This window comes from Gymnoscopelus microlampas (genome assembly GCF_963454915.1).
Source record: "Gymnoscopelus microlampas genome assembly, chromosome: 9".
Classification (NCBI taxonomy): Eukaryota; Metazoa; Chordata; class Actinopteri; order Myctophiformes; family Myctophidae; genus Gymnoscopelus; species Gymnoscopelus microlampas.
In genome coordinates this window covers 33200241-33226336 of record NC_139946.1, presented here as the reverse complement: position 1 = coordinate 33226336, position 26096 = coordinate 33200241, and the positions used below count along the sequence as shown (strand labels likewise).

Sequence of the window (26096 nt, the reverse complement as noted above, 5' to 3'; positions counted from 1 at the left end):
GCCGTGAATAATTGGCAAAACACTAAGATTGTGCTGATTATATACAGTATATATATATTATATGTATAAAACGAAAAAACAAAAATCATGGTATGTTTTTTTTAAAACCATCTAAAATGAAATTTCAGTGTGATAAATAGGAACTTGAAATTAAGTACCTATATTGATCGAAGCCGGAACACAATCGATTGATTATTAAAATAGCGTGCTCTGACACTGCACGTGGCCCACCCATCTGACCACTTGACAGTGGTCAGTGGTCACATGGGTGGGCTGCGAATTCTTTTGAGATTTTCAAGTGGGCCCTGATCCAGAAACCATGTAAAACATTGTAGGGCTGCAATTATTGTATGTTTAATCTGTTGATTTTTGTATTATTTGATTATCTCTATAATTGGACCCATTTAGACCCATAGACTGTAAAAAAAGAATGGGCGAAGGGAGCCATGACGTCGCCCATTGGTGACGTACTAATTATGTAATTATTATATGTAATAAAAAATCACACCCTGTGTGAAGGTAGCGGCGCCTTTGATACATTATGTCATCGATATGTGTTTATAATGTGTTTATAGCCATGTGTCACGTGAAGCTTGACCAATCACTTTGTTGACGGGTCTGACCAATCAGAACGTTGACGGGTCTGACCAATCAGAACGTTGACGGGTCTGACCAATCAGAACGTTGACGGTGAACACGGACAAAGTCAGGTATAGAGCAGGATCCGCTCTATACCTAAAGGTATAGAGTATAGAGCGGCTAGCGCCGCTAAAAACAAGAGTAACTTTTCTTATTATACTACCGTATGCAACAAAAGATACTAAACAATTTTTCTTTTTTAAAAGTTAGATTTGACTCACTTTAATAAAAGCGTACAAAATTACCCATAAGGGTGATTCATTTGTGAAAAGGCCTGTACACAGTAAATCCTGTTAATCTAACTCAGAGTGTACATATGGGTTTCACAGAACCAGCCCACCCACCTTCCGTTGTCCATTTCGGGTAACCGGGCAAGAGGATGCCTCCGATGGGGTCTGTATTGCTGTGTCATGACGTCACCTTAGTGAGTTGGGCTTTTGTGTGGGTGAACTAGAGCATTGCAGCTGGGCTCAACAACAAGCAACACAAAAGCTCTCCAATTAGGGAAGCAACTGAATTGAACGACCAATCAAAATGAGAGGAATCAGAAGGTCAGTGCTTTGGAGTAAATATTTATGTGAGGTGCAGCAGTGAGTCATCTGCTTCTGATAGGGTTTGGTTATAGCATATTGAGGCATGACATGTCTTCTGATCGCATGCTGTCGGGTGTTTTCCTTTTTGGGCCTCCTCTAAACAGAGTTGAGTCACCTTGTTTGGTTTTAAGTTGTTTCATAACCCTCTCATGAATTGAAACATTCTATTGCTGCCACTTAGCCAGAGGCTTTCACTGCACTCGTTGAACTCTGACCCCCTGTGATCAGAACACCAGCCATGTGTTGGACTTGTTATGCATGGCTGTGATGCTGTGCAGCCCACATTATCTACATACATGTAGAGACACTTTTGGTTGGCGTGAACTGTGAAGGCCAGCAGTAACATGTACTGTGCTGCCTGAAGAGTCCAGACGCAGTATTTTAGCTACTACTATTTTGTCTAGGGCGTCTGGGTGCACAGCCTGGTGAGACTGTTGTGACATGTTTGTGCACCTTGGGAAAGCCTTGTTGCACGGAAGGTTCTTGTGGGAGGTATCCCAGAAATGATGATATATCTTAGACACGCTACTCTGTGCACACCGAGTTATCTCCAGCTATGGGCTATGCAGGCGGTGCCAAATATATCAGTGCAAAAACAGATTCTCAGATAAATGTACTAGGAATCAAGGGCCTTATTGCAGACAAGCTGTCTGCAGTAGGGGGGATTTAAGAAACAACATCAAACTACAGTAGATATCTTGGCATGTATTTGAAAGGATAATATTTTTTAAAGATATACAGACAGAGTAAATGCCCAAAATTCCATTTTGGTAAGTGGGCAAAATGTTCATAGGACTTGTGATGCATCTTCAAGGAATTCTAACATACCATATTGTTGTACGTTGTTATGTATGTATGCTGTTATTTAATTCAATGGTTGACCTGTAATGAAAGGATAAGGTGCTGGATTGGACACTGGGCCCTACCCTTCAACTTCAAACAAAATTATTAATGCCACTTGGGGTAATTAGTTCTGAGAAGCTTGTAATAGAGAAACAAGATTTGGTTTTGAGGGAAAAAGGAACAGACCAAATATAGAGCCGGGGGGGGGGGGCCCGGTCAACTTAGTATAGGGTCAACTAATTAGTTGAACATTCCGAACAGTAATAAGGTAAAAAATAAAAAAAAGAGCCTAAGGAGAATTGCCATGGGGATGAACGATTTAGAAGATGGCAGCTGCAAGTAAAACATAATGACGCCCATTTTCTGTCAATTCTAACAGAAGGCATGAAGTAGATTCATTTAATTTATGATTTAGTTATCAAATTGCGGCTAAATAATATGCGTCTGACTGTACTAAACATGCGTCTGTGTTGTGGTTTTTGTTATGCTTGAACTGTTCAAACCTGATTAGGGTCACAGAGGAGTCAGATTTGCTCTGCTATCAGGCTATTGATTGAGGGTTAGTTAACATGTCACAGCCTGTTGTAGACATAGAGAGTGACCTATTATGCAAAGTCTTCTATCCCTGCCTCTGATCAAGGAGTATACTGATCAGTACATAGTTATGCTAGGTCAAAATAAAATATATGTATTAATACATTAATTCATTAATAAATACATACATGTATTTCCAGAGTTCCTTAGCTTGCTTTTATTGAGGATTGAGATGAGTGTAAAAGTTTTCGTTTTATTATCGTTCTCAGCCCACACAGTCACAGATATAGAAGCACAGACACCAAAGCTACAACCTTAATCCGCTTTTAAGAGGATTGGCCTGTTCAGCTCAATTTGGACTCCTGTGAAGACAAGGACTGTCCATCACTGAATGGCACTCTTTGATGCAGGATTATGCAACCTGACTGTTGTCTGACTCAATCTCTGCCTATGCCAGGAAAGCAATGGCAAGGCCACAATGTATGGCATTACATGTGTTTGTGTCTGTACTGGAAGAGAAGGGCGCCCAATAATGTGAACAACTCACATCTATATTGTGTGGCTGCTTATAAATGGCAACTGATAAACACTGATACACTGCTGTGTATGTGGAGTATAGACCCTCTGTAAAGAATGTCCCAATCTCTCTCTGTGTTACCAGCCTTTGTTTACTAGCATAAGCCACAATTCACCTAACCGCTTAAGTGTCTGTCAATTCTAACTGTAAGCAGGAAGCAGCTTAATTTGATTTGTGACACATCAAATTGCGGGTAGCTAATAGGTCTGTACTAAACATACTTCTGTGTTGTGGTTTTGTTATGTTTGAACTGCTCAAACCTCATTAGGGTCACAGAGGAGTCAGATTTGCTCTGTTATCAGGCTATTGGTTGAGGTTGGTTAACATGTCACAGCCTATAGCAGACATGGAGAGTGACCTTTTCTGTTAAGTCTTCTATACCTGCCTCTGTATTGTTTACTTCTAAGTCACAGTTTCTATGGGAAACAAAACATGTAATACATATTCATGTATTTACTTTGTTAACATTTAGACATTATCCAGAGTGACTTACAAGTGTGAAATCAGAGTAAATGGTACAAACCCTAGGATAAATATCATTCTACAGCATACTGTAAGGGGAGTGCAAAGAGAATTCTGTAGTTCTCCAAAGAAACTAGGATACCAGGTAATCAAACCTAGCATCAACATGCTGTCTAAATAACATTCAAAAAGCATTCATGGTCAAACAAAACAATCTAAATAACAAAATATGTGAACAATATGTAACTAGCATCTAGGGATACAAGGAGAGAGGAGTGCTAGGGGGTGAGGTGGAGTCTGAAGAGAGTTTTCAGACTGCAGGGGGGGAAATGAGGAGTGCATCTACAGTTCTGACTGCAAGGGGGAGTTTATTCCACAGTTTGGAAGCTAGCTCATTGTCTCCGCCAGGCCAAAGGAATTGCAGAGACTATGTTTTGCACCCCGTCCGTCCGTTCGTCCGTCCATGTGTCCGTCCGTGTGTCCATCTGTGACCAGCTAATTTCCGGCAATTTTTCACATGGCCTGTTATAGCACCACCAGGAGGCTGATTTTTGCAAAACAATTCTTTTTTTAATGCCATCTTTTTACTACAGATTTTGTCCAAACATCACGCACATTGGTACACAGTATCTCTATAGTAATTAAACGAAACAGGTCTTTCAGATTTTTCATATTCCATCCTGATTGACTAAGATTGGCTTCCTAAGTTTGCAGGAGTGCTCCGTTTTAAACAAAATGAACACAGCGTGCAATTTCCGCGAAATTTTGCACGCACATTCCCACTAGGAATAAAATGTTCAAATCAGCCTCATGGTGGCGCTATAACAGGTCGATTCATGTTTTTACCTGTAACTGCACGATCTGTGTAAAACTTTGTATGCACACTCCCTAGAAGTTAAGGAAAAACCTTTGCCCTGCATTTTTCACATTTGCCTTTTATAGCGCCACCAGAAGGCAGACTTATGTAAAACGATTTCTTTGATAATACTACTTTATCCAAATTTCACGCAAATCGGTAAACATGATCTCTATAGTCATGTGATCAAGACGGATCTTTTAAATTTTTCATATTCCATCCAGATTGGCTAAAATTGACATCTAAAGATTGCAGAAGTGGCCCGTTTTTAACAAAATGCCGCAAATCATGAACACAGTGTCCGATTGCGGTGAAACTTTGCACACACATTTGTTCTACATTAAGGAACAAATTCCACCCTTTTAACATTGCCTTATTATAGCCCCACCAGGAGGCCGATTTTTGCATAACAATTGTTTTTATATTACTCATACAAATTTTGTCCAAACATCACGCAAATCATTACACATTACCTCTATAGTCAAGACTGATCAAGACAGATCTGTCCGATTTTTCATATTCCTTCCTGATTGGTGAATTCCAAACATTGCTGGCCCACAATCACCTACCTGACCTGGCGGAGACCTGTGCTCCGAGGAGCACTTTTTTCTGGTTGATTTTCTTTTTTTCTTCTTTTTATGTGTACATGAAAAACAAACCACACAACCTTACCATGGATTACTGTCATTTTTGTATTTATTTTAGTCAAGTCATGCAGCTATTTTGCTTCATGTTATAAATTGTGCTAATAGTATTGTTCATTATATAGCCATCAATAAGAGACCAACAAGTCCAGCCAAGTTCAAAGCCTCACAAACAACCCTATTTGGATGTTTCCATGAGTTTCTGTTATCTCCTCAGTAGTATACACAGGAAATGGAATCACTCAGGTCTGATAACAATATTTATGTCAGCATCTTGTGTAAAGCTTTTCCAGCTGTAACATGCATATCTCACTGTGCTGGTAAGATTCAGTTGATACGCTAGAGTAGAAACAGACTGCTCTGTTACTCACAGTAAATGTAATGTTCAGTTGATGACATTATGCTTTGTTCAACATGGCATTAAATCATTGAGGTGAACAAACCCTTGATTAAAAACTGATCCTGGAAAAATCCCATCCTATTAATTAAATTCTACAAAAACATAAATGTATTTTTGAAACATAAAGAAATAAATCTATAATAAATAATATATATAATTTGTCACAATCCAATATGTATGTTATTATTACATTACATTATAATACAAAAACAAAATCCCCCTTAAGAACAGGTTGGTTTGGTTATGGAATAATGAGACCATGCAGATTTTTTATTTTCTTGTTTTTACATTACACTCAGATTTCTTAGTTCACTCAATGTAAAATAATGTTAGGGTTCATTCTCAAGCCCTTGTGATCTAGCAGCAATGTTATGCATTCGCTATAATCAATACCCAAATTGTCTGTCATTGATCCAAAACTGGCTCTTCAAATTACCTCCCTGCTTCCAAAACCATCCCTTTCAGCTGCATAGATCTTCCTCATGGTTCATTCAACTTCATTCTCATCTTCATCATCCATCCCACGCAGCTCTTTCTCTGGCAACAATCCATAGCCATTGAGAAAGGCTTCCACATCAGTGGCAAAGAACTCGCCATTTAGGTGCTGTGTGCAGGCCAGAAAGTTCCCAATCAGTTCACCCCCCTTGTACACCAGCAAGGTGGGCAAGAGCTCATCTGAGAACCTCTCACTTGCACCTGTTGCCACTGCGTCAATCCTGCAGAACTTGACGGTGGGATATTCAGTGGCCAGGCAGTCGAGGCAGTTGTTAAGCTCCTCGCAACCTTTCACACCAAACTTATAGATATGGACTACTACAACTGTAGTGTGGTGCTCCTTTTCAATGACGTCCAGGAAGGCATCGCCACTGTCTAGGTCATGTACACCTTCAAACTTGGGTCCAAAGCTGAGCTTTTCATGCATCTCCACCATAATTTTTTTGCGGTATGTTTTAAGACCCGTCTCGTCGTCCTCCTTGAGCAGTTCATACTCTTGGAGGCTCACCTGAAAAACAAAAAGGATGGAATCAATTTGACAATTTCCACTGTCTATCAGATCATTTGCTGACTTTGCTAAATTAATGCTGATTGGTTCATTGTTTTACATTAGTCAAAGCAGTATGGGTAGGACACAATTTCATTTATAAAGATGACCAAAGTAGGTAGCTATAAGGATCAACACCTACTGAAATATGTATGCTGCACTGCAGGATAGGCTTGCAAGACTGAATGAAACCATGACACCATTTGTTGATGTGATAATCTTTATCACTGTGTCATACCTTGCGGCCTCCTTTGTCCTCGGGCCTGGACATCTGCCTCAGTAGTTCCCTCTTGGCAGGCGGCAAGTTTGGGTGGTCCATACTTTCCAGCTTGAATCGCCTCCAGTCATTGATCACGCCTTTTGGTCCTGTGGACGAGGAGAACATATAGATATAAATGTAATAAATTATATCCTGATGAATGGTAGATTGTTTTTGGTCAGATGCCGAGCCTGAATTTGGAGAGTCCTAGACCACTTATTACTGATGTTTTGACCTATATTTTGAAAAAAAAGAAAAGAAAAAGATAGCAAAATCTAAATTATTTTAAAAGTAAAAAAATCAGGACACATCGGTACATAATTGCCGATACCTGTGTCGTCAAAAGTGTCAAATAATGTCAGATATATCGACCAAACCGATCAGTTAACGGTCGGGTTCTATAATGAATTTTGTGAGTGAGCAGCCTGTCCTTTATTTTCAATGATATTATATTTCATTCGATTATATTATGCTTATTATTCCACAAACTGTCAACAGCAACAACATCTCAGGACACAGTTAATATTGACGTGTCAACTTAGGCAGTCTAGTAATTGCATTAGTTGCTGCTCTTACAGTTATGTAAGAGCAGGTACAGAAAGAAGATTTAAGTGTCTGTCAAGTTGCTAAGCAAGAGATAATTGATGGCGAGCCGGTCATTGTCGAGAAATAAACCCAGACAGGGTGGTTAAATCCCGACACGAAGCAGAGTTGCATTCAGTGATTGACCAATCAGAATCAAGCATTCACCAAGCCGTGTAATAAATCACTATAGATCTGTTCCTCTGCTTACCTTTTTTTTTTTTTTTCCCAAGGTTTTTTTATTTTATATTTTCACATACAGGTCAATAACAAGGCATACAAAAACAGTGAATGTATGTTACCCCTCCCACCCCCCCAAAGTTCCCGCTCCGAAAGAGCCACCCTCTGCTTTCCTTTTGACTTGGTTATTGCATTAATAGCACTAATTGTCCTCATAGAAACTATTTGTAATACCGGTCTAATGAAATGGCAAGTCAATGCTTTTAACTGTATGTCATGCAGACAAATAAATATGTCTGGAATTTACATTTAAGAACATAAGCCAAAAATAGATCTACAAGCTCACAACGTGATATGATATGATATGAACATTGATATGTATTGTTCATTAATATACGTCTAAATAAACAAATTTAAAAAAAATAATAAAGTGATGCGTTATGATGACTCATTTTGAGCTTGTAAATTGGCTATTTTCGGCAAAGAGATGTAGAGGAAAGAGGTGTCTAAGAAGTGTAGAGGGGAAAAAAGAGACCAGCTACTAGAACTAAGTATTAGTTGACTGATTCACTAAGTATAGAGGGTTTAAGTGGTTAAACTTAGACTGAACCCCCTGCACTTGGCACAAGGCGTTGATGAAGGCGGTGCTTTTCCCACATTGGAGTGGGTGTATAAGCTGCTTCTTACCTGTTTGTGTCACGTTCTCTTCCATTTCTGGTACGTTGCCAGACATTATGAGTTACCTGTCAGAAATCAAAGACATTATCACAATCAGAAACGCCATGAGTACTGTATTGTTATTAATAGTGAATTCCTACTGTATGTTTACACTTTTCTGATTCTCATTTTATAATCATCATCATCGCATTTAGGTTTCTCATTGTTAGGTCTTTGGACATACTGGCCATATGTCACATGACCATCCAATACGCAAAGGAGTCCATAGTCCCACGATAATTAATCAAATGAAGGTGCTCTAAGAGGATTACAGCATTGCCAGATCAGTTGCTCATTGTTGGCCCTAACATTTGAAAGAGACTGGGTGATATTATAAACAAAATCTGTCCATTTTGTTTCATCCCACCTGTTTAGTGCTAATATCAGTGTTTGCAATGGTACATAAAGTAACCTACATAGAGCCAACATGTCATTGAATCAACCAGATTTAATCTTAAGTGTTTTAAAATGTATGTGGATATATTACTTAGTACATCCAATCTTCATGCTGGCCTGGACAGATTCTGTTGATGGAGTTATTTTATCAAGTCTACCGTGAGAGAATAGGTCAATATGTCTATATTTCAGGTGTTTCCTCACATACAAATATACTCTACATTTCTCATGTACAGTATGTAAACATACAGAAATAATATGAGATGTTGTCAAAGAACAAAATACAGAGGAATGGCATTATTTGTAACCATTACTACAGATGGTGCACGAATATTAATAGAAACAGTCAGAAGCTGGCCAGTAGCTCTATAGCATTTCAAGCCCAAACAATACTTGCTTATCTCTACTCCATTGACTCCATTGCTTTTTCCTTACCTCTTGTGGTTAGCGTGAGCTCTTCACTATGTGCAAATAATCCTCGGACTGGTCAATACCGTCGGTACACTGAACTGAGGTGTCTAGTTTTAGATGCTTTGTATATTTGTGTGCATGCGTGTGTCTTTTCCAACCAATGAGGGTGTCTGATTGGAGATTTAAAAAAGGTGTTACAGGCATCTAGGTTGGACCAAACAAAAATAGCGTGTCGGTCCTAAGAGGATTTAAGTGCAAGAATTAGAGGTCTCTGCTTCACAAAGGCGTAACTACACACCAGTGAGAGGCATAAATAAAGAGAGCACAGTAATAGAAAGTATTAGCCTTGACAAATACAATACTTTTGACTCGGACACTTAATTAGATTATCCAGCAATAGTAAGAAATAGATACCATTTTGTGTTCTTTTACCTAATATACAGCAGTGCCAGTATAGGCACTATAGAGGACTTGTTAGAAGGAAATAGTAATCGAATTGTTAAGGTTTCCTAACCTTGCTAAACAATGCAATGTGTAAGGAGTCAACTCAAGCAAGGGCCCCATGCATATCCCCTGGATGAACTTTGTTCAAATGAAAGCATTCTTCTGTGGAATTAGAAGTTCTCCCAGGCATTGGGCTTCACACGAAATGAACACACGGCTGGAAGATTTCAAAGCGCCAAACTCCGCTAGTTATACTGTAAGCACGGAATGCGTGGTGATGCTTTATCTTGTAGTCCGTGATTATTTCATTTGACCACCGCCCCAACCCCAAGTTTAAACTCTTCTACCTCTTACTAGCCTCTTCTTGTTGCAATGAAGACAGACTGGGTTCATGATGAAGTGATGATTATGCTGCAAAAAACAATTCTTTGTATTTTGTATTTTAAAATATTTTATTTCTTTGTGTTTTCGTCTGAACATTGAAAGCAACTGTCCAAGTCAAATTCCTTGTGAAGATATTCTTGGCCTGATTCTGATTCTAACAGAGAATTACGTTCCAGAGGTTAACAGACACACATTAACCACATTTAGCCTGTACATTTCCATTGCATACAGTCATAGAAATGTTGGTAACCCTTCTTCTTTTATTTGTTATTCTCACATACTACAATTTAAGGTTTCTTTTTGTTGAACAGGTTGAATCATTTCAGAATAAATAGAAAGGGTTTGACTTTCTTAAGTGCTTTTATCACTCTTTCGGTGTACTGTATTTATTGGCTTAAAGGCTTAGTCAACCTTTTATAAAGTCTGACTAAGCATGCAAGTACGGTTGTGCTCAAGCCCTAAATGAGCATAGATTACAGAATCCAGCAGATTATTTACCTTGTAGGCCAAAAAAGGTGTGCATTATTAGCCTCCTGCAACTATTCTGGCCTCTCCAATTCTAAGAAGTACAGAGACAGATCAGTATCAGTTCAAAACAATTACAAAATATCATAAATATGGGGACATGTTTTACATTTATTCATTTATAATAATTTGGGACCAATTCAAGTAACCCTTTATCAAGAACCCATCTGTAGAGAATAATAATAATTATAGTGCATGTGTGTGTGTGTGTGTGTGTGTGTGTGTGTGTGTGTGTGTGTGTGTGTGTGTGTGTGTGTGTGTGTGTGTGTGTGTGTGTGTGTGTGTGTGTGTGTGTGTGTGTGTGTGTGTGTGTGTGTGTGTGTGTGTGTGTGTGTGTGTGTGTGTGTGCGCCTGTGTGCATGCGCGTGTCCAGCCCTGTTAGACTCTATTCAAGCACTAGAGGGCAGTCTTGTGCCTCAGTCAACTCAAATGTTAAATTATGGAATAACATGACATACAGTCCCTGACTGTACCTAACTTAAATATTCTTTGTAGTTTCATCAACAACTGTGTCCAGTCAACAGATTTGCATTAACATCTATTGCAAACAAATTGCATTAACATCTATTGCAACAAAGTTAGATTAACATCTATTAATGGGGGGGTATAAGGATAATTCCTTTGAACAGGTCGTTCATGAAAGTCCTTGCGGTCTTGTTTCCAATGAGAACCTGTGAGCAATTAGGGGTTAAGAGTCTTGCTCAGGGACAAATTTCATTTCATCGACATATATGCTGGCCTGGCCTGGAATCGAACCTGGGGCAACCAGGTTACCATAAAAGGATTTCCTGAAAAGTTGTAATCATTGGATCTGGTAAATTCTTCCTCTTTCAAAGTCCAGGGGTGCATTGTAAAACTAAAAAGGTGTCGCTGCCTTTGAATGTTTTATGATGGGGGGGGGGTCTTCTTTTCTCTACTGATATGTAAAGCCAGCTGAGAAATAATACATGTCAAGAGGAGATATGGATCTCATAGGTAAGTGCTTTTGTCTCCATACTGTACTTTTTCCAGGCACATTGAGCTATAAGTGACAAACCACCTGCTGGCAACAGTGAAAGTTACTATTTGGGTGATTCTTGACAGGATCACAATTTAATGATGATCGCGCGGCTTTCTATTTTCCAGTCTTGCCTCACAGCTCTGTGCTTGGCAATTACCCAACCCCTCTCACCAGGCCTTAAGGGGAAATGATTTGAATTCCTTGCATAGTTTACACAGGAATGTTGACTCCCCTTTTCCACGGGACAACCTTAAAGTGACACACCGGAAAGGTGTGCCACGGTGCTCATTGTAATCTGACTGATTTAAGATGATCATCCACTAAACCCCTTTACTAATGATTTTGCTGAAAGATTTATCTCTGAGATGGTGGCAAAGAGATGAGATACCTGAGCAGCACATGATTGATCGGAACATTATCTGATTTGACATGTCTGATTGTCCCCATGAGCCTCCTCCTCAGCAAGCATGTCTCCTTTAGGGTTTGGGGAGAAGAAAGAAAAATAAATATGCAGTGAAATGATGAATGGGAAAATCAACAGGTATGCCGACAAGGTGTGTCTCTCTTGTCTTTGTCTGTAACCCCATGTTATTATTTAATCTATTAGTCATTAAGATGACAGTGTTGGTGGTGGCAGAAAGACATTACGGAATAGTGTTTGATGATATGTGTGTTTATGTACAGTATCTAGGCACTGAGACCTCCCTCTCCGAGCATGTCGCCAACAGGCCAGGCAACGTAGAGAGAGGAATGGCCAGAAAAATGACTAAACCGAGTAAAACAAACAGCAAACAAATATTTAATACTAATCATACTAATTGGTATGTTGTCGTAATATATTGTGAAATATACTGATTAATTCGACTTGTACTGCATTGCTGTGTAAGCAAGCATTAAGCTATGCTTGATCAGTATCAAAGTAGAAACAAAACAAGAACAACTCAGTCCAAGACAAATAGTTTTCTGGGTGCACGGCTCAACAAAACTCAATGTAAAAAACAAAGAAATGCCAGCTCTCACAAGTCCTTCTGGTACTTTTAATTACAAGGCACAGGCAGACATGACTGTGCTTCATGAACTCATGTCACCATGACTCAGCTATAACCATATAAGGAGTTCCCAGTGCAGCTATACGCCCAAATATGGAGTGTGTTGTCTAACCTCAATGTCTCGTCATGGCATCAGCAAACAAATCAGTCAGCTCCATATATGGGCACAAAAGGGGGCATGCCTATATATGGGCATATACTGATGACATCAGGGATCTCCATATATGGGCAAAAAATGGACAAAGACTGACAGATACAGAGATCTCCATATATGGGTATAACGGGGACTCCATATGTGCATAAAGGGGACTCCATATGTGGGCATAAAAGGGACAAGGACTGACAGATACAGAAATCTCCATATATGGGCATATCAGTCAGATCGGCTGTGCAACGTAGGTGAGAGGGCCGCACCTCTAGTACTTAATCATTCTTAAACTGTCTATCATCATTATAAGATTATTATTATCTATTTCATTATATAGATAATGTGCTTGCGTATGTATGTATCTTTCTCTTTATCACAATCATGACTGTATGCCTAGCATACAGTCCGGCCCTGCTTAACTTACCTCAATCAATCATGACACATATCTTCCAGCCACCTCTGCAAATGTATATAACTAGAAGTTCGGGCCGCGCGTTCACTTTGCAGTGCCACCTTACAGGCACCTCACAGTGTGAGAGAGAGTTTTGTGCTCTCCTAAATCCACGGCAGGCTTTGAAAGTACCCACTTCAGTGGATCACCTCTCCAATGACCAAAACCCACTATGGAAGCCGTCGAACTGGTGCGATCTGACGGCATCCTAGAATTTATAGGTAGGATGTGATGTCATGACGTCACACTGGCGTTGTGTCCATATTCGGGACGACCGTCTCATCGTGATGTCAGATTACGTCACACTGGCGTGATGTCAGATTACGTCACACTGGCCACATACAACGTTCGTACATACTGACAACCGACAGGATTCAAATTGTGCGAACGTCTACTCTAGCGTGACGCGTCGTTCACTTTGCAGTGCCACCTTACAGGCACCTCACAGTGTGAGAGAGAGTTTTGTGCTCTCCTAAATCCACGGCAGGCTTTGAAAGTACCCACTTCAGAAAGAGGTGACGTGCATCACCTCTCCAATGACCAAAACCCACTTTGTGATTACTCAGACCTGGTATGGCAGAGGTGTACAATGTGAAAAGATAGTTGAAATCGCAGGAGATGAAGTTAGCAGTTTATTTGTGTAAAGGGTCGTCGGCGTGGGTTGTGTTGAGGATGGAAGCCGTCGAACTGGTGCATCCTACCTATTTATAGGTAGGATGTGATGTCATGCTGTCGTGAGATTACGTCACACTGGCGTGTCTCATCGTGATGTCACGACCGTGATGTCATATGACGTCACACTGGCTACATACAACGTTACAGACAACCGACATGGCGCAGGATTCAAATTGTATATATATACTAGAAGTTCGGGCCGCTACGCGGCCCGAACGTCTAGCGTGACTCGTCGTTCACTTTGCAGTGCCACCTTACAGGCACCTCACAGTGTGAGAGAGAGTTTTGTGCTCTCCTAAATCCATGGCAGGCTTTGAAAGTACCCACTTAGAAGAACTGGTGCGATCTGACGGCATCCTAGAATTTATAGGTAGGATGTGATGTCATGCTGTCGTGAGATTACGTCACACTGGCGTTGTGTCCATATTCGGGACGACCGTCTCATCGTGATGTCAGATTACGTCACACTGGCGTGATGTCAGATTACGTCACACTGGCCACATACAACGTTCGTACATACTGACAACCGACATGGCGCAGGATTCAAATTGTATATATATAGATAGATGATCTGTGCTTAATGAACTTCATAACTTATTGCGTGATACTGCCTGGTATCACCTTGTTCTCCGAGCTCGTCGCTTGCCTACAGAGGTTTAGAAAGGAAAATCCGCACAACAGCTTAGCTCCCCAAAAAATATTTTACTGTTGCAAAATGTGTCAGTATATCACAAGGTATAAATCTCACATGCATGTACTGTAAGTACGTGCTGGGTTTCATTGCTATAGGCGGTTTGAGGCCAGGTGTGGTATTATTATATGAACCATATGTTCTGTGCTGTTTCTGTTACTGGAAGAGGAGGTATAGGGTTACCCCATTTACACAAATCCTGTAATTACACAGAACCACATTCTGATTTTCATACATCAGCACTGTACGGTTCCGACTCTACGCCATAGTATTAGATAACATTAGAATGAGTAATACAGTATTATGAGAAAGACTTCAACAGAGCGTCACTGTCTCTGCCACATACTACTACTACATTAATTATTGGGGCCTTCTCTCCTCAGATTTCTCAAGTGAGTCACGGTCTGTTAAGACTGCATCCCGTAACGTAGGTAAACGAGATAGAAAGGTTAGTATCTGTATTAGGTAATGACTGTATTACAGTTGACTGTAACACGCTTTGATTTGTCAACAGTCTGGTGACATATTGTGCGGAAGCTATTATCTCAAGTATGATGACCTCATAGCCTCATAGCCTTTTGAGTCAGTTACACATTGTCATTATGTTCTCAATGGCTTTACTTTGCTTTGTTTCTTGTTTTGTTTCTCAAAACGAAAGATAAGATTTGATCCCTAGAGGGAAATTCAGGTGTCATAGCAGCAACAGCAGTGAAAACCAGAAAAGTGCACTTCTCTGAGCGCAGATTAGCAACAGGCTGGGTTGCTTACCCAGGGCTGTGTCAGTCGTAGGGTGCAGCCATCAGAACACGAGGGAGCTGCGGCGGGAATAGAGTTTGTACGAGAGATGGTGCAACTGTTGGCGTTTGAGGCACCCCCGTGGTCATAAGTGAAAAAGTAGAGAAAAGAACAAGACCCCCCCCCCCCCCCATCATAAAACATTCAAAGGCAGCGACACCTTTTTAGTTTTACAATGCACCCCTGGACTTGCCCTGCCAACCACTCCTACATTTGACTTTGTCCGTATGTCCGTCCGTATGTCCGTCCGTATGTTTGAGCACGGCTGATTGGTCAAGCTTCACGTGACAACATATTGTTGCTGATTGCAACACAAGGATGCAACCAGTTACACTTTCAAAGGCACCACTCTCTTCACACAGGGTGTGATTTTTGGGGCGGTGTAGCCGCCCCCTATAAGTGAGTTTTGGACACCGACCAAAACATTTGTGTACCCCCTAACCCTTCCATTGTTAATGCAAATCGATACTTTTTTCATATCAGCCAATCACATTACAGCTAGTGTCATCACCACTAACTGTAATGTGATTGGCTGACTTTGTAAATTCAGGACTGTGATTGGCTAGCGAAACACACGACACATGTGCAGCCCTATGAATAGCAGTATGGACTTTAAAAAAGGTTATTTATCCTTTTTTTAAAGTGAGTCATGTTGTGATGACCACACACCGCCCACTTCACACTGGGTGTGATTTTTAATTTACACGCACGCACGCACGCACGCACGCACGCACGCACGCACGCACGCACGCACGCACGCACGCACACACACACACACACACACACACACACACACACACACACACACACACACACACACACACAGACACACACAGCAGTCAACATGTTACTGACTCAATTCTCCACATATCGCACCTGATGATTTGATATATGGTCAATGTAATCAATACATATTATGTAGTTTTCCTGTAGTGAGGCTTTGCCTATGGGTTCACCTATTGACATTATAGCTACTCTTATAAAAGCAGCCACGTGCATGTTATGACAGTGGTATTACAGTGTTATATTAATGTCCATCTGAAAGTCCAGCCTTGCTCTATTACGAGCCCGGAGCCAATCCATTCCTGCCATGGTGACTCAGGAGTTTCATAAAGCAACGATTTGTATTGCCGTCGCCTTCCTGCTGTTGCAGTTCCATCACATATTCCTAGGTAGTAATGGTTGACTGTGTGAAACTCTTGTTTAGAGTTGGTGGTTATTTTTAAAGGTAACTGGGAATTACAGGAAATAATTACAGCAGTGTAGAATACACCATTTTAGACATAATAAAAAAAAACAGAGACATAGTTTAGCATATACTTGACAGCAATGTATCTCTATGAACACCTACTGTATCTATTACACACGTAAAATGAATCAGTCATACACACACATCCACAAGTCATTCACACAATTCAAGTACGCACACACTATCATTACTCAGACACTTGAGATATAGCTTAGAGTTTTCATAAGATAAGAAAGGTCAAAAAGAATATATTGTACAAATCAGGTTTTGCTGTGCAGGGTTGCGCTCATACAGTCTCCTAGCCTGGCATTGGCCACCCTGGTCACGTGGATTGTGGAGAACTTTTGTGAACCCACATGATCAGGTTGACCAATGGCAGTCTAGTCTCCATCACCACGCATTCAGAAATGTGTTGGCAAAAAAGAATGTTGAACCTGGGGTGGTCATTGAACCCGACACAAACCAGAGCAGCCCGATGGAAACTCACCGTATCCCAAATGACAACATATTGGGCTTGCTCTGGTTGCCCTAGCTCCCCTTCCTGTTGAAGAAAGTTATTGTGCAGTTGATCTAGACAGATTTTTTTTGTGTTTAAGCAATAAAGAAAAGGCTTTGTTTAGTATTACTCTTGGCCATTGTGGTTATAAGTTTCCAAGGTATCAATAAATTATTAAGCAGAATGCCAAGGAATTTAGTAGAACTACAGGTTTGGGCCGCTACGTGGCCCTCACACCTACATCGCACCGCCGATCCGACCAATATGTGCCCATACAGTATGGAGATGATATGACTATATATGGGCGTATCGGGTTTGTTTATGGTTATTTCTGAGTGACGTGGCCGTGGCCTGGCCGGCCGGCCATTAGCCAATTATAATATAGGATACACATTCGTTATGGGAATGCTATCGTATAAATGTTTAGACGAGGAGTTAAAAGCTTAAACTTTAAAGTTAAGAGATAATTCCCCCCCTTTTTTTCTTTATACAAATTTAAGACACTTCACTTGTATCATCTGCAAATCAATTATTAGACAGCTTATCTGAAACAAAAAAAGAGAATGTGTGTGTGTGTGTGTGTGTGTGTGTGTGTGTGTGTGTGTGTGTGTGTGTGTGTGTGTGTGTGTGTGTGTGTGTGTGTGTGTGTGTGTGTGTGTGTGTGTGTGTGTGTGGGCGTGCGTTTGCCTTTCCCTATTCGTGTGTCTGTGGGTGTGAGTGTTGGCACACCATGTTTTTGCTGCTGTGCCTCGGCCTCAGCTGAATTGTTTTTGCTTAAAACAGCTCTCCTCACGCAGGGGTTTACAGTAACTGTCTGGCCATAAAAATACAGTGCTAATAATAACTCCATTCTTATTGAGAGATCATTTCTGCTGCACCATCCCTGTTTCTCTGGTTAGAATCATTTTTTCTCCCTGCCTCCCTCTCTCTCTCACTCTCCCTCTCCCCTCATTCCATGCTCACTATGCAACTTGACTGAGACCATGAGGGAGAATAAGCACATGGTTGCTTTTTAGTTTTTTGTTGGTCAAAGGCCATAAACAAATCAGTCAACCTTTTGAACCCGGATGAGCATTTGCACTTCACAAAAGCAAACACTTGAGAACTCATTGAGATGTTACAGCTCGGAGCATCAGGTGCCTGTTTGCTCTTGGAAGCAAACAGACATTAATGATGATGGATTGCGAAATTAAAGAGATGAAGGATATGGTATAAACATGACATGAATCAACTTTATAGTCACATCACAGGTTTACAGGTGTAAAGAAGTGGGTGATATTATATTTTTTTGTGAATAGTAACGGATGAAATGTAAATGAGATTTAATGAAGGCTATTATATACTTGTACTTTTCAGCACGCACACGACAATGTCTCTTCTTCTAACTTATTTACATTTCCAACGAGCGTTTCTTTGTTCTTCAGAAGATTCATTTTGAATCTTCATGTCTTTGCTTGGATTAGTCTTTGCTTTGTGTCGTGTGTGTGTGTGTGTGTGTGTGTGTGTGTGTGTGTGTGTGTGTGTGTGTGTGTGTGTGTGTGTGTGTGTGTGTGTGTGTGTGTGTGTACATGCCCACATTGCATGCGTGTCCACCTTATGTGTGATGCCATGTCTAGGTCTATGTGTGTGAGCACGCATAGATGGTGGAAATGCAAGGACACATGGTGTGGTCTCGCGGAGGAGATTACAAATAACATTGACATTACTTCAGTGATTCATTGCGGTCACCAACATGATTGTTCGTCCTGACCAAATGATTCCTCCTTCCTAGACGATGCGTGTTAAAGGGCACAAATATTCTTCATAGTGCACACGCTCAAAGCAAAGTGCACATACACTGTACAAAGCACAGACAAAGTGTCTACAAAGAAGCACGCATGTCTGTTTGAGAGAAAACAGAGAGAGTATATATACCTCTTGTAACCTTGTGATGTTTTGCATGGCCTCTCTGCAACCCCTGACGAATGTACATTAAATTGCTCACGCTCACGCATACAGTATGCATTCAAAAAAAGACTAACCTATAATCTTGTTGCAGCCTGCCACCTTTCGTGTATAAGTTAATTGCATTTTCAATGAATCATTCAATCAAATTAAAGAGTTTGTTTGTGCCAAAAATTTGGGAGTGCAAGTTTATTCGTCCCCCTTCAAATTCTGTTTAGAGTTGCTGGAGGTCTGAATGCTTGCCGGCTATAACACGCAACTGATACCATGGTTTAATGAAGCTCAGGGTCTGGCCTGTGATAGGGTCCAACCCTACCCCACTGTCTGACCTTCATTTGACATGGTTAGTCCTGTTTGGATTGAGTGACTCTTTTCCAATACCAAGACAGCGCTGTGCATGTACGTAGTTGTCTGGACCTACTGTTCAAGTTTAGTCATCCAAATGAGAACAGTGTCCAGTGTCCATTTGATAAATGTTCCCATTTACATATAGTCAAAATGTCTCTACGACGTAATTAGTAATGAGAAATAGAAATAGTATTTTTTAGGTTTTTATTGCCTTATCATAGTCACAGAGAAACAGGAGACACTGACAGAGAGAGAATGAGCTGAGTAGTGACATGCAGCAAAGGTCCGTCCGGCCTGGTAATGGAACCGGGAACTCGTACGCACCTTAACCACTCAGCTGTCGGTGGCCCATTCTATGAAATCTGTATGATTTTTTTTTTTTTTTTAAGTGCTTGCAAATGTTGCAGTGATTTCTTCTGTACATAAAATGTTATCAGAAAATTATGCAGATTTCAGCTGTATCAGACTCCCATTCAAGGCAAATCTTTGAGTAATGGAAAAGAACAAGAAAACTTAGTCTATTTTTGTTATAAACCCTTACAAACTGCAGCCTTTTAAAAGACCAGGCAATGGAGCTACAAATGGGTCAGTACATTTCCTTGTTCGTCACCATCATCATCATCATCATCACAAATGTGGTTGGGAAAGAAAAGAAAGTCACAGGATATGTCTTTCACTGTTGGCGAATCTCCAATTTGTGGTTTAGAGGTATTGCCTTAATACGCTGCATGAACCCCTGATTCACTTCGTCTGTGTGTGTGTGTGCCGTGCATGTGCGTACGTATGTGTGTGCGCGCGCGTGTGTGTGTGTGTGTGTGTGTGTGTGTGTGTGTGTGTGTGTGTGTGTGTGTGTGTGTGTGTGTGTGTGTGTTGCGCAACAGCCTAGCAGACCCAGACGGCACGAGTAGAAATGCGTAAGAGGGGGAGGAGAGAATGACGTGGCTACTGGACACTCTCCTCTTCCCCTCATTGTTGCTACTGTCACCATGGCTTGTCATTCATAAACATTTACTCACCCAACAGCCAACAGTGATGTTTTTGTTTGTCAGTGAGTTTTGGGGGCCTCACTCCAAGGGAAACTTACAACTGGGGTTCGAACAGTTGTGTGATCCTGTTTGAACTCCCCACTGAGGGGCGCTGCAAGAACACAATGCTCACCAACCACTCTGCTCAAAATCAAATCACTTTCTCTCACTGGCTCTGGATGAGAGGCCAATGAGCAGAAGCTATGCAGGGTTAGGGAAAGGTTGTGATGGGGGAGGGCCAGGATTCAATGCCACATACAGTTACAGTACATAACTCTGCTCTTATGTAAATATGTTTTGTCTCTCAATATAATAATGCCACAATTTATTGAATCATAAATGCCATAATATATTGAACACATTTTCAGTTAAATAAAAAATGTGTATGTCTTTTTACGGTGTGGCTCCTCCTCAGAGGCGAGTTGTCTACAAGAGGGTCTGTCTGTGTGTCCAGAGCTAATCTCGCAAAATGCTGGACCGATCAGCACCAAATGTATTGCGCACACTGCCAGTAGGCCCCAGAGGTAGCTCCCCCAATTATTTGTTTAACGACCATTAATGAAATGATGTACATTATTAGAATATCGTTTCTGGCAAATTAACTTTGGTCTGGAAAATATACATATGTATACGTAGGGCTGACCTTTTGGTCTTAAACTATTCCATTTTCATGTCGTAGTGGTAAAAGTAACAGTCCCATGTCTTAAGACGCTATTCAGCGGAGGAGGGTGTACGTCACACAACAGCATTTCTCCATGTGTGTGTGGTGACGTAAACATGCCATTACATTGTAGTAATGATGATACCTAGACAGAAACCGGCGCGTATCTCTTCCCTGTCTCTTTCCGTACCCCCCCCCTCCCCGCCCACCACCCGTCTTCCTTTTCAGGCTTGTTTACTTTTACATCTGTATAAGTGTAGCTTCTACACACCGCCTCTGCTTTTCATGACTCATCCTTTGTTGGAATGCAAATACTGTTGTGGGTTATACTGAAGGGCTTCCCTTTCTGTTATTTTTAGAAGGGCTGCCTTTCATTCATACTATACATATGACTTTAGGTAAAGCGTATGCCTTATTACAGTAGCTGGCACACACCCAAGTGCTGAATATTTCACTTGTAAGACAGGGTGTATTTACTGAGAGTTGTTTTGTTGTTGCTGAAAAGATCTTGGTATCTCAGTTTGTAGTTTAGTATGCTTGTTTGGTTTTAACAGATGCAGGCATACAATATCGTGCAAATCATTTGATAAAGAATATGCCTATGCGTCTCATACTCAGTGATGAGTATGATAACTTCCATCACCCACGTAATTCCAGTACAAGCCATTTACTGAGAATTCTACTGTATATATCAGCAAAATCAATGTGTTGGTTTCCAGCAGCATGAGGAAGTGTTCCACTTCTTGGGATGAGAATGACGTGCCATGTGCACACACCTGTGCGTGTGCGTGTGTGTGTGCCATTGATATGTCATGTTGTGGTGGCATATACTGTAGTGTTTGTTCTGACAGCCCATCCTGTCTGAATCTCTAAGAAACTTTGTGGGAAAGGATAGCTCATATTCTCTCTTTAACAGGAATAATATGTATACTGTACTGTACACTACTGCATTACATCTCTATTAGTGGCAGCATAGAAATGAACAGAAATAAAATAATACATAGCTATTAGTCATGTATTATAATGTTCAAAAGGATATTGTAATGTGATTGATACAATCATCTGTCAGCAGCTTAGAGTCCTGGCTTCCTTGTTTGCACCTTTAAGGTGAAACTCCATCATAATAATTTGGCAGTTTAGTCAAGGTCTGCAGTACTATATAGGTGAACATCATTCAATAATAGTCTACACCAAATCTCTTCACTAAAGATAGCAGATCTACAAGTTCACAATGCATCACAACGCACCACAACGTGTCACGTTAGGTCTGCTATCTTCGCAGAACGTTGTAATGGGGCACTATACCGCTTGCGTAATGAGACTCACTTGTGTATGCTGAAACATGTTTATGTGTCTGTAATAACAAATATCAAGCAGAGCATATACAGTGAATCATGGTCCCAGTAAATATACAGTATATGCGTGATGATGGTGTGGGAGTGTTTGGACAGTCATGCTGGGTTTCCTTGGGGATATTTTGCACTGACAGGGAAGTGGAATCTATAGATATATTCTTTGTTTTCCTGATTCCTTTTTTGTCGAGAATAGTTTTTCTCATCTCATTCAGTAAGTTGAAAAAAATGGTATGCATATTTATTTAAGAATGCATGATTGTTCACCAAAAAAATTTATATACTGTTTGACACTGATTTTCTATAAATAATTGTATGCTGATGTAGATAAAAGCACGGAATGCAATCTGTGTCTAGGCCATGTGAATCCCATGACCTAGATTTTAAAGACAATTTGTGCTGTGCCGCTGTTGTATTGCACCCACTGCTACTGCTCCTAATATGTGTAGCCTACAGTTTCCATGAAGAATGCATGTTGGCATAACAAATCAGATGACAAAAGACGACTAGAGGCTGTGTGTGCACATGGCACGTCATTCTTATCCCAAGAAGTGGAACACTTCCTCATGCTGCTGGAAACCAACACATACGTAATTGTGGTTATTGATTTTGCTGATATATACAGTAGAATTATCAGTAAATGGCTTGTACTGGAATTACGTGGGTGATGGAAGTTATCCTAAACCGGTTTTACTTCATCATCACTGAGTATGAGACGCATAGGCATATTCTTTGTTGAAAAAGAGCTGAAATATTGTTAATGTGTTACACATATTGCACAGTATCAGTATTATGGTGTGTTCAGAACAAAAACTTTACTTTCAAAAGCTACGTACAGCATACAGAGCTAACTACAAGTAATAGAGAAATTGAAATGGGGCTGGGCAATTTGACTTATAAGTAACGTTGCCTAACAATAAACTAAAAGTCTTCCACTGGGAGCTCAAACGGTGTGCGGACTTCCCCTCTTTTCCTTATAAGTCAAATTGCCCAACAACGTTTCGACCGTAATCGGTCTTCATCAGGTCTTTAAGACCTGATGAAGACCGGTTACGTTCGAAACGTTGCCCAACAATAAACTAAAACTTTTCCACTGGGAGCTCAAACGGTTTGCGGACTTCCCCTCTTTTCCTGATGTACGTATTGTTGTCCTATTTTCATATAATTCTTGTCCGACAACGTTGGTCTTGAGATATTTTGATTACAATCAGACGGACAGACAGACGTCAAATGAATACTATAATGATACTGCTTGATACTGGTAATGTGGGTGATTCACCTTAAATCATATTTAGTCAACTAAATACCCTGAGTCAAAGGCAAAGCTTATTGATACACGCACGCACGCACGCACGCACGCACGCACGCACGCACGCACGCACGCACGCACGCATTCATTGTAGTTACATGCCGAACTTGGGCCCAAATTAAGCATCGGTTTGCTGCTTGCGGATGCTGAGGCACTCACTCTGAGCCAGTCCACTGCATTACTGCCAAAGGCTCAACCTCCAGGGATTTCTAACAGAGCCAAACACGTAATTTCATTCAGAGGGGCCAAGAGAAAAAAACACAAGTCTTACACTGAGAAAGGGAAAAATACTGTGAGGGTTTCTTTTTCCTTCTTTTATTGGGGTTTATTTATTTATTTATTTATGTTTGTTAGTGGCAGTGTAGAGAATCAGGAAAGTGGGGGCAGAGGGGGGGGGGCGAGACGTACAAAACAACACGGGTGTCAGATTTGAACTAACTGGCTGTGCTTGCAGGCAACCCTTGAGCTTTAAGCCAAGAGTATGTTTTTATTGATTTCCTAGTCTTTTCTATTTTTATTTTAATCCCACGATTTTGTTACCCATTTTTTCATGTAATCCTGGGCGCTACTCTCCCTCTGCCAGCCTGGGGAGAGCCCAGAACTGAGCTCATGCCTCCTTCAATGCACGAGGAGCTAGCAAGCCACTTCTTATCACCTGACAGGGGGGTGTTTCCCTGGTAGGACGTAGAGTGTGGAAGGAACACGTTATTCCAACCAGTTCCTTTCCCCTCCATCAGGCGCCCCAGGGGGAGGCAGTATAGAGACCAGGATTACTGCATGTTTTTTGTGAGGGTACCTACCCTAGGGGACACGGGGAGAACATGCAACCTCCACACAGAAAGGCCCTTTCGCCAACCCCACCTAGGGTATGGGCACTGACGATTTCCTAGTCTTGGCTATGCAATCTTATTAATCAGACGACTCATCAAGTTTTTGTCAGTGTGCATTTACTGTAGATCATGTTTCATCTCTTTGTCCTGTATTCCAATTTGTCACCTGCCTGTTACCTTGAATTTCTTTAACATAAGTTACCATTGAATCAGCTGGTGTGTCTTCATTTCATTCATATCAAATATAATATGTGGAAACAGTACAGTATACTGATACCGGGTGAAATCTTGTCTCTGTTGGTGACACGAAAGTGGTTGTCAAAATAAAGTACAGTATAAACAAAGGATAAATTATTCATACAGTAGAGAGGAAGGGTGATATTAGCACGGTGTGAAATGTTAATTATGTAGTATGTGCCAATGGCATGACAGCTCACAGAGACACCTTGTTAGTAACATGTGAAATATTTAGAGCCACCGGATTAAATGACCTGTAGCTGATAAGATCACTGTCCCATATCATTAGTCACTTGTGTGAGAAAGGGGTAGGGCACCACCGATGCATAAGTGTGTGTGTGTGTGTGTGTGTGTGTGTGTGTGTGTGTGTGTGTGTGTGTGTGTGTGTGTGTGTGTGTGTGTGTGTGTGTGTGTGTGTGTGTGTGTGTGTGTGTGTGTGTGTGTGTAACAGAGTGAAATTATTAAATGGAGTCACGTAAATGTATCCTTTGGCTAAATCTGGAGCCATTTTGAAGTAACACATAAATAAAATAGTGATGGAGATGGACTTTTCACCATGCCTATGTATAAAACGGTTATAAAACCATGGGCAAAAGTGGTGGTTGCAGTGGGCAACCCCCTCCCTTCTATTGTGCTTTTGAACTTAGTTGTTGGAGCCATTTTATTGTGAGAGCTACAATAAAACCCTGTTTCCTATATTGAGAAGTTGCCATGCCTCTTCCTGGAAACTTCAACCCCCGGGTCATTACGTTGGTGTCAGAAGTAGGATGGCTCAACGCCAGTGGTACGCCATTGTGAAGATGCTCACCGCTGGGTGATGGTGTAGGCACAGGGATTTAACCTGTGCCTACAATTGTACTGGCATACTGTATAGTGAAGAAGAAGCTGACCGCTCGCTCTACAGAACTTGGTAGAGCTGTGGAGTTTGATAGGCTTAAGGTCCTACTAGAATGACGATGGGAGAGGATCCTGTTCCTTATATCGAGAAGTTCTCACTTCTCTTCCTGGAAATCTTCAACCCACTGGTCATTACAATAAAATAATCCATATTGAAATAAGTGAAACCTTCTACAGTAAATAAATGAGTTGAATGAATGAAATGAATGTGGCACATTATCACTTTACTGTATATACAAATTATCTAAGGGATGTCTCCTACTTGCACAAGAGACTGTGATATTCAGTTTTCTTTTCTTTTTTCTGCACACCTACAAGTATGTACAGTATATTTTATAATGTTGTTCTGTTATCTGGCCTTTTCATTTTCCCTTCTATTTCTTTTCTTATAACTATAATTTGTAACTGAAAGATAATTTCACTTTTTCACACCTGTAAACTTGTGATAAAT

The 26096-nt window shown here is 40.8% G+C and overlaps 1 protein-coding gene across 1 annotated transcript; it reads right to left on the bottom strand.

Annotated features, from left to right (window-relative positions):
• Window positions 1–6035: 6035 nt before the first annotated feature.
• Window positions 6036–8344, bottom strand: pdcb (phosducin b; the record flags this gene model as incomplete). Its single annotated transcript, XM_084067178.1, has 3 exons — window positions 6036–6551; window positions 6829–6956; window positions 8299–8344. 3 exons carry the CDS (start codon window positions 8342–8344, stop codon window positions 6036–6038), a joined length of 690 nt encoding a protein of 229 aa, XP_083923304.1.
• Window positions 8345–26096: the final 17752 nt, after the last annotated feature.